Source organism: Borostomias antarcticus, assembly GCF_949987555.1.
Source record: "Borostomias antarcticus genome assembly, chromosome: 17".
Taxonomy (NCBI): Eukaryota; Metazoa; Chordata; class Actinopteri; order Stomiiformes; family Stomiidae; genus Borostomias; species Borostomias antarcticus.
This window is the reverse complement of record NC_140250.1, coordinates 2,234,446-2,244,510: the sequence shown is the minus strand read 5'-3', so window position 1 is coordinate 2,244,510 and position 10,065 is coordinate 2,234,446. Positions and strand designations below refer to the sequence as shown.

General features: G+C 46.2%; 1 protein-coding gene across 1 annotated transcript; it reads right to left on the bottom strand.

The window, feature by feature from the left end:
- Window positions 1-2,139: 2,139 nt before the first annotated feature.
- On the bottom strand, window positions 2,140-5,983 carry LOC311319948 (E3 ubiquitin-protein ligase TRIM21-like; the record flags this gene model as incomplete). The annotated part of the gene is made up of 6 exons (XM_084451582.1): window positions 2,140-2,690; window positions 3,061-3,087; window positions 3,896-4,043; window positions 4,157-4,501; window positions 4,895-5,179; window positions 5,561-5,983. The coding sequence occupies 6 exons, from the start codon at window positions 5,981-5,983 to the stop codon at window positions 2,140-2,142; spliced, it is 1,779 nt and encodes a 592-aa protein (XP_084307708.1).
- Between the last annotated feature and the right edge of the window lie 4,082 nt (window positions 5,984-10,065).

The window sequence follows — 10,065 nt, the reverse complement described above, 5'->3', positions numbered from 1 at the left end:
TTGTTTCTGGTCCGATATTGGAGAAAAGAGAAGGAAAAAAAACATGTCAAAAACCAAACGCTGTTTGTCGTTATTCCTTCATACAGGTATGTGCAAAAATACGAGTGAGAGAGAGAGAGAGAGAGAGAGAGAGAGTGTGTGTGTATAATTTTGTGTTTACAGGAACTGAAAATAAAGTAAAAAATAAAGTAAATGAATTACAGTTCACGGATGGTCCAGATCTGGTAGCCAGAATACGTGGCCCTGTTCTGGCTACGGTCCAGATCTAGACCACCTGTGGACCATAATTCATTGCTGTATGTGCGTCGAGTGTAAGTGGGCTATGTGGCCCGTCACAGGGCCAGACCAATTTTGCTATGTCGATAAGAGTCTATAGACTCTATACTGTTCTTGTTCAGAGATATTTTACGATGATTGATTCTTTAATATTCTTTCTGAACAACAGAACACAAAATCTCATCTTACCTGATTGGCCGCTGGCACAGGAAGTCTATAAAGATCTATGTTTGAGATTTGAATACTTTCGTTTTCAGTCAAAGGCTTCAGCTAGTTACTTAAAGGAGTAGTAAAGGGAAAATGCATGTTTAGCCCTGTTTTAAGATTACTTATGATCATAAACAATGGTTCAGATCAAAAAGTTGACAAAACTAGCACTTTTGAGAAAGTCGGATAATTGCTCTACCACCGTTTATACAATGGATGTGGGTGGGCACCTTGAAAAATCATTCAAAAAACATGTTAAACTCTCGATTTCGATAATTCGCCATAAAGTAAGATATTGATATTGATTTCTAAATATTGATAAACTACAAACCAATAGTTGAGAGATACATAGCAATGCCGTCTTAGGAATTCAAATATAGTTTTGTATTTACTTAGAGTATGGCGATGGGAAGGTTTCTAAGCATTGTTGGTACTGTAGTTAGGGTTAGTGTTAGGGTTACAGTAGGTTTTACTGGCTGACAGACTCCCTCTACAGGCCAAATCATGCATACGATGGGGGCATGTCTCTTCTATGACAGTAAACAGTATTTTTGTGTATTCAAGTATATAATTACAGTATTTTTACAGTTATTCCTATTAATATGGATGAGCTTAAAGGACAAGGGAAGGAAGCAGAGTCCTTTCAAAGATAGTTGTAACTAAGTATACAGTACAAGTATAGCCAAATGTAATGAATGAATGAATGAATGAATAAGACATTTTCAAACTTGAGTAACGCAGGCTGAAATCCAGCAAGTGTGCACAGCCATTGTGATCCAGGCTGCAGTACTCATCGTTAAAGCTTATTCAAGCATTCACATTGTAACCCTGAAGAAGGCACGTCATACTGAAACTTAGGTATATGATGAAATCGATAAGACAAATATAGTGTGACTTTCTTTGTTGAATGTTGCAGTCAGCAGCCCAGCGAACATCTCAAGGCGTGCTCTGGCTTCTGCGTCATCCTGAACCAGCGGGACCATCAACACCTCCCACCAAACACGGAGAAAGGCGACCCATAATGCCCTGCGTCGCTCAGTCTCTTCTCCAGCTCAGTCACCGTCATGGCCTGGACCCGGCCGTTGCTGTCAGGACCCCGGTAGCCTGCCGACAGGGATGGGCCGTGACCTCTGATGGGCCGTGACCTCTGATGGGCCGTGACCTCTGAGGCAGCAGGTCCAGTAGTAGCCAGTAGTAGCCTACCTGGCCACTTAGGGTTAGGGTTAATTAACGCCTCTGCCTATCTGCCCATCCCCATTAGGCTACAATATATCAAGCATTCATAGCATTACAGTAAGATATACTGTATCTGTATCTTCAAGTATAGAACGCAAACCCAGTTTGATTGACATACATGTATTAATTTCCCCCTGGTTGAATAAGTCATTTTGTCGATGATTTGGAAAAACTCCAAACATAAATCAAATATCAATCCCCATGCAAAATCAAAATGGAATTTTTTGATTTTAGATTAGATTTTTTATTTATTTGATTAAAAAATAAATCACAAACAGCATAGAGCAAATAGTAGAAAAACATGAATCAAAAAGTATACTGTGACAAAACAAAGTAAACAATGTTACCCCCGTTACCATGGCTATCTAATACAACATTAACATACTGTGCTCTCATTGGTCAGTCGAAGGTCATGCGACCCTATCCCCGTTTGACGGGCGAGATGGTCAGAGGATCGACGTTCTTCTCGTCGTATTTGAGGTGTGGACTGAAGTAGGGGTACAGCCCCCCCGCGAAGGAGCACCCGGAGAAGGAGTAGATATGGACCCCGGCCCCCACGTCGTAGAAGGACACCAGCCCCTCCTCGTAGTCCACAAACACCCCCACCTGCCGGGGCTTCTCCCTGGGGTGGAGCAGGGTGGGCGGGTCCTCCAGGGCTGCGTATTGGCTGCCACTGTGCAGCACTATGGCCCAGTATCCATTGGCGGGGTTCAACGCCAGCTTCCCCTTCCTGTTGGCGCGTTCGCCGGCGACGCCCAGGTCCCAGCCCGTCTTGCCCCCGACCTCAACCTCCCAGTACGACCGCCCGGAGGTCAGCTGGTTGACCCCCAGGACGCTGGCGAAGTGGTCGAAGCGCTCGGGGCTGTCGGGGAGGTCATGGGTCATGGGCCGCCCGCCATCTCTCACCTCCCTCCCGTCCTCTGACAAGACCAGCTGAGCGTTGGCCGTGTCCGGGTCCAGCCTCACCTCGACTGTGGGGCGCGTTCGGCGTTGGAAACGGACGTTAGAAACGGACGTTAGAAACGGACGCTGTTGGTCATGTACTAAATAAAGCCTGGGACTGGAATGTGAATGGGCATTAAAGGGGTAGTGCGCTATTTTGGACATTTACCCCTATTTGCGGTCTGTCTACCATGAACCTGAAACATAGTGACCATAATTTCACTGATCGTTCGGGTATTGAGCTAGCTGCAGTTTTTTTGCAGGCTCTCACTGGGCTACAATGGAGATCAATAAATGTCCAAAATAGCACACTACCCCTTTAACGTCACTATATTGAAGGAAGCGTTTCCATCCTTAGATCATGCCCTTGGTTCACGTGAACTATTTTGAAATGCGTACCTTCAAACTTTAGGATCCTCTCAAGTTCTATGGAGAACAAAGATGTGTCATTAGCAGGTCTGTGTCATAAATGTGTGTTTGTGTGAACAGTATGTGAGTGTGTGTGAGAGAGAAAGAGAGAGATAATAGAGAGAGAAGGACTGAGAGAGAAAGAGAGAGAGAGAGAGAGAAAGAGAGAGAGAGAGAGAAAGAGATAATAGAGAAAGAAGGACTGAGAGAGAAAGAGAGAGAGAGAGAGAGAGTGAGAGAGAGTGTGAAGTATATTTTTATACTGTATTACATCAATCACATGTCTGTATTACTCTCATGAAGTAATCATTTCATTAGAATAATGAAAAACCTTCACTTTCGTTTGAACTGTGTTAATTCAAGTCTCAACAGAGGTCTTTGCCCCTGAGTCAGCATTCCTCAGTCAGCATGACCTATTGTTCACCTCTAGAAGTGAGTACCCTTGTAACATGATCCTAGAGGGACACGGGAAGTCTCTGTGTCCAGAGAAGGGGGCAAAGCTCAGTTGACACACTGACCATTCAGAATACTAGTTGATCTTTTGTGACTTTGTGAGTTTATGAACATTGTTTGTATGCAAATTTGTTTGTCATGTGATTCCTGGCCTGAAGCCAGGATATAAGCTCGGCACCTCGATGAAGAGGTCAGTATTGCCGAAGTTCTGACCCCATGTAATAGGCTTGCTCAATAAATTGTTGATTAGACCGTTTTTCTCCTGAAATACTTTTTGACTCAAGATTGTGCATTTGAAATACACTGCAAGAGAGAGAGAGAGAGAGAGAGAGAGAGAGAGGCTTGTCATGCCTGTCGTCAGAGTGTGACTGACCAATGGAGGTGAGTTTCTCCAGCTCCTGCTCGACCGTCTCCCTCATGGCCGGCCAGATGCTCCTCATGGTTCCGAAGGAGAGAGAGGTGTCCAGGGCAACGTCTGTCCAGTCCCTACCGTCTCCCAGGCCGGGCGGGGGGGGAAAAGACTGAGAAGGGATGCGGGCAGAGAGAGAGAAAGACGGAGAGAGGGAGAGAGAGAAGGAGATGGAAAGAGAGATAAAGGAGGGGAAGAGAATGAACGAGAGGACAAAGGATTTACTCGCAGACTCTTCAGAGCGAGAGTGTCAACGCGAACACGCTCGTCGTGACCCGAGGGGCTAAACCGCTCCCTCTCCGCGGCGCCTGAACTCTCACCCCCGCTCTTCCTCACCTGCAGGAAGTGGACGTGGTCCTCGAGGTCGGCGATGTCGTCCAGCCTGGTGACGGCCGCCCTGAGGTTCCCGATCTCCCTCCGCAGCTCCCGGGTGAGCTGGTCCGCCTCCCCCGCCGCGGTCAGCCACCTCTGGTCCAGCGGCCGGAGCGCGTCGTCCCGGGCCTTCTCCACGGCGGCCATCATGGCGGCGAACGCTGCCTCGATGTCCCTCCGTTCGCGGTCCAGACAGTCCTTCAGGAAGGAGGGAACGGCCGAGTAAGACTTCTCTCTCTCTCTCTCTCTCTCTCTCTCTCTGTCTTCTCCCTCTTTTTCTCTCCTAATGTGTTTCTTTCTCTCTCTCTCTCTCTCTCTCTCTCTCTCTCTCTCTCACCTTGCAGTTCTCTACGGAGACTCTTATCACTTCCACTTTTCTCTCTCTCTCCAGAAGCTTCCGCTGCATTTCATGCTTAATCTCGCCCAATTCGGCCTGTAACACACACACACACACACACACACACACACACACGCATACATTCGTGTAAGACATACCAGCAACATACAAACAGTGCAGCCGACCCACAACACCCGCAGTGATGATGTCGCGCTGTCACCGAAACCCAACTTGAAAAAAAAACGCAACGTCACCCTCTTCCTTTCCCACTCCGTCTCCACGGAGACGACCTCCTGACCCTCCTCCAGGCAGAGCGCGCAGACGCAGCGCTGCTCCTCCCTGTTGTACAGCTCCAGGGGGCGCCCGTGAGCCAGGCAGGCCCGTCCATCCAGGTCCCCCACCGGGGCCACCAGGCGGTGGCCCTTCAGCCTGGCTGCCTGGGAGTGGGGCCCCAGGTGGGTCTCACAGTAGGAGGTCAGACACACCAGGCACGACTTCCGAGCCACGAGCTTCTTCCCGGTGCAGACGTCACAAGCCACCTGCAGATGTGGGAGCATCTCATTAATATTGCTTCATCTTTTGGGAATGAGGTTTTTAGAGATGTACGCAGAAGTCATGATTAAAAAGCATTCAATCCAACCAATCAAATAGTCAATCAATCAATTAATCAATCAATCAGTCAATCGGCCAATCAACCAATCAACCAATCAATCAATCAATCAATCAAACAGTCAATCAATCGATCAATCAATCAATCAATCAATCAATCAATCAACAAATTAACCAATTAACCAATTAACCAATTAACCAATTAACCAATTAACCAATTAACCAATTAACAATTACACAATCAAGACAATCAATTATCAATAAAACAATTAAGCAATTCAATTCATTCAATCAATTGGTGGATCAATCACCTCCCCAGGTGCCCCGGTCCACTCGGCAGGCCTGCTCTCCTGGGCCCTCCTCAGCTCCTGGAGCAGGTCCCTCAGGAGGATGTTCACCCCCGGGGTCTTCAGCTCCTGGAGCAGGTCCCTCAGGAGGATGTTGACCCCCGGGGTCTTCAGCTCCTGGAGCAGGTCCCTCAGGATGATGTTGACCCCCGGGGTCTTCCGCAGGTGCTCCTTGCACAGCGGGCAGACCAGGTCGTTCAGCTGCAGGTTCCGGGCCAGGCACGCCTGGCAGAAGGTGTGTCCGCACGGCTTGGTGACCGGGTTCTGGAACAGGTCCATGCAGATGGAGCACGTCAGGTGGTCCGCGATCCGGATGGGCGTGTCGGAGAGCATGGGAGAGGAGGAGGAGGAGGAGGCGAAGGAAGTGAAGGAGAAGGAAGAGGCCATGTCTGGTGAAAGGGGAGAAATGGTCGAGGAGAACATGATCATGTCACAGCCTCTGTAATAATAATAATAATAATAATAATTCATTTTATTTATAAAGCACTTTTCATCGTGAAACAATCTCTGTCACTCAATTGATTGCTAGGCAGAGGAGGGCGCTTGAGCAATGCGCAGCATCACTGCCCTCTAGTGGCGACTGACCGACCTAACAGCTTGTGGCCAAACAGACATCAACCCACAGACCCAGACTGGCCATACCAGGCCAGAACCTTCCGCACCAATCCGTCCCTTCACAACCTACGAGGGGAAGGTAAGCGACCGTTGTCGGGAAAGGTGACGAAATATGAGACTAGTAATGCCCCCCCCTTTATTAGGGCCCGAGCACTGGCGGTGCGAGGCCCTATTGAAACTCGAAGGATTATTATTATTCTCCTACCTTCTCCTTCTTCTTCTTCTTCTCCCCAAACAAATGCCTTTTTGGTGGCCTAAACATCGATGAAAACGGATGAAACTTTGCAGATACGTCAGTCCCGGTGAAAAATTTGATAATTCATGGGTGACGGAAATGGGCGTGGCAAAACGGCTCAAGAGCGCCCCCTGGAAAGTTTAAAATGGCGAGCCCCACCTTTCAGTTTGATGTAGGCGAACGAAATTCGGAGGGCATATGTATTTCATCGAGACACACTAAAATGTCTCTTGAAACTATACCCAACATGCAACAGGAAGGCCGCCATTTTGCTTTTAATGTGCCATTTTGTCCTTGTTTTGACCATTTCCATGCCTCGTACTTCAACGAACTCCTCCTACAGATTTAATCCGATCAACTTCATATTCGATCAGCTTCATCTTAAGACCCTTGTGATCAAAAGTTATCAAAAAAATTGAGTTTTCACCACACACCCTTGCCGTGGCGCCCCGCCAAAGTTTGACATTTCGCCATAAAACACGAAGTCCTCATAACTTCTCCATACATTATCGGATTTGTCCGATATATCTCACGCTTCATGACGGTTCTGTCCTGAACACATCTATGTGTCAGTATTGCGTCATACTTATAGCGCCACCTATTGGTGAAACAGGGAGTCCTCATAACTCCTCCATACATTATCCAATTTGTCCGATATATCTCACGCTTCATGACGGTTCTGTCCTGAACACATCTATGTGTCAGTATTGCGTCATACTTATAGCGCCACCTATTGGTGAAACAGGAAGTCCTCATAACTCCTCCATACATTATCCAATTTGTCCGATATATCTCACGCTTCATGACGGTTCTGTCCTGAACACATCTATGTGTCAGTATTGCGTCATACTTATAGCGCCACCTATTGGTGAAACAGGAAGTCCTCATAACTCCTCCATACATTATCCAATTTGTCCGATATATCTCACGCTTCATGACGGTTCTGTCCTGAACACATCTATGTGTCAGTATTGCGTCATACTTATAGCGCCACCTATTGGTGAAACAGGAAGTCCTCATAACTCCTACATACATTATCCAATTTGTCCGATATATCTCACGCTTCATGACGGTTCTGTCGTGAACACATCTATGTGTCAGTATTGCGTCATACTTATAGCGCCACCTATTGGTGAAACAGGAAGTCCTCATAACTCCTCCATACATTATCCAATTTGTCCGATATATCTCACGCTTCATGACGGTTCTGTCCTGAACACATCTTTGTGTCAGTATTGCGTCATGCTTATAGCGCCACCTATTGGTGAAACAGGAAGTCCTCATAACTCCTCCATACATTATCCAATTTGTCCGATATATCTCACGCTTCATGACGGTCCTGTCCTGAACACATCTATGTGTCAGTATTGCATCATACTTATAGCGCCACCTATTTGTGAAACAGGAAGTCCTCATAACTCCTACATACATTATCCAATTCGTCCGATATATCTCACGCTTCATGAGGGTTCTGTCCTGAACACATCTATGTGTCAGTATTGCGTCATACTTATAGCGCCACCTATTGGTGTAACAGGAAGTCCTCATAACTCCTCCATACATTATCCATTTGTCAGATATAGCTCACGCTTCATGACGGTTCTGTCCTGAACACATCTATGTGTCAGTATTGCGTCATACGTATAGCGCCACCTATTGGTGAAACAGGAAGTCCTCATAACTCCTGCATAAATCATCCGATTTGCACCAAATTGCTGACGCTTCATGAAGGTGGCCTTCTGAACCCATCTATGTGTCGGTATTGAGTCACACTTACAGCGCCACCTGCTGGTGAAACAGGAAGTCCTCATAACTCCTACATACGTTATCCAATTTACTCAACATTTCTCACGCTTCATCAAGGTAGCGTCCTGAACACATCTATGCTTCGGTATTGAGTCACGCCTAGAGCGCCACCTACTGGTGACAGGAAGTTTCTCTCAGTACTGCACACCGAAATAGCACAGCCTTTAACGGCGCAGCACCCCGACACGCGTGGGGTGCGAGGGCCCGCTCACTGCTGCTCGCAGCACTAGTTCATGCTTATCTTTTGCATTATTGAAATGTGTGTATTTTGTGCACCCAGCTATTCACATGCCTGGATTCCTGCAATACAGGAAGAATGACTGACACGCCCATGCTAGTAGGTGTGTTCTTTGATTTCTTGGCTCAATACTGTTGGTAGATAGTGTCAAATAGCCTATTTGAAAACCTTTGACGATTAAGTTACTGTAGCAAACTGTGAGGAATCAAACACAACTCAAGGACTTTTGAGTACTTTTGCATCTTACTACATTGTATGTACATACAGCACTAAGTATTTCAAGTCTAGTTCTTACTACAGGTAATAATTACTGTAGGTGTACAAGTACATACACAGGCAAATATAGTACACAAACTTCTAACTATGCCTTAACTACAAAGCACTGTGTCAGCTACTTGTTGGTGTTTCAGAAGAAAAAAATACACATCAATCTACTTCATGATCTCATTATACTGGAAGTGTCACGAATATTTGCCGTGTTATCAATCGCAGCAAGAGCAGTCAGGCAGTTGAAAAGTAGCAAAGCCTGTGAATGATGGATAAAATACGTGAAATAGGCTGACTGCGTGAGAAGAAGAGAGTTTTGGCATCAACCTACCTTTCAGCTGATGGGTACGGTACTTTGAGTTGATCTGTACTCTCTCTCTCTCTCTCTCTCTCTCTCTCTCCCTCCCCGTCTTCACTTTCTGTTTCGTTTCTTACAACAGGCCTATGAATCACTTCCCTTTCCCGGAGGGGCAGGTGTCTGCTGTCTGGGTCGTTATGGCATATGGTCCTGCTGGTTGGTTTGTCTGTTTGTTTTGAGGTCTTGAATGAGATGGCACGTCTTTGGGGCGGCTGTAGCTCAGTTGGTAGAGCGGGTCGTTCAACGATCGAAGGGTCAGTGGTTCGAATCCCAGCTCTGACTGTCCACATGTCGAAGTGTCCTTGAGCAAGACACCTAACCCCAAATTGCTCCCAATGAGCAGGTTAGCACCTTGCATGGCAGCTACCTCCATTTGTGTGTGAATGTGTGTGTTAATGGGTGAATGAGAGGCCATTGTAAAGCGCTTTGAGTGCCGCTAAGGTGGAAAAGCGCTATATAAGTGCAGTCCATTTACCATTTAGCCACCTTCACAGGTTCAGCTGAGATTTATTCAGAAATCGGTTACTCTTTACAAAGCCGTGGCATTTCCATCCTAAGAGATACAGTGGCCATCAGAGTACATTAGGAGCCATCTCATACTGTACATCGAGCCTATTCAGATTTACACACCAGTGTTTTTAAAATGACCACTGTATTATCACATTCTTATGGCTCTATAATCATTAAGCTGATTATCAATACTGTATCGATCACATTCATTCACGTCAAGAGGTAGTCGAGCATAAATAACCTAAAACAATTAGTATAGAACATATTCCTCAACTGTAGTGCAATTATAAACAGGAAGTCGCTGATTTAACATGTAATAACAATGTAATAAAGAATAACTATAATATTTTGACTTTGTGGGAAAGTACAGCGTTCCACAAAGTAGGTGTTGGTTGTATATCGATTCGAATTTCAAGAATCGATTAGATTCCGATTCACAA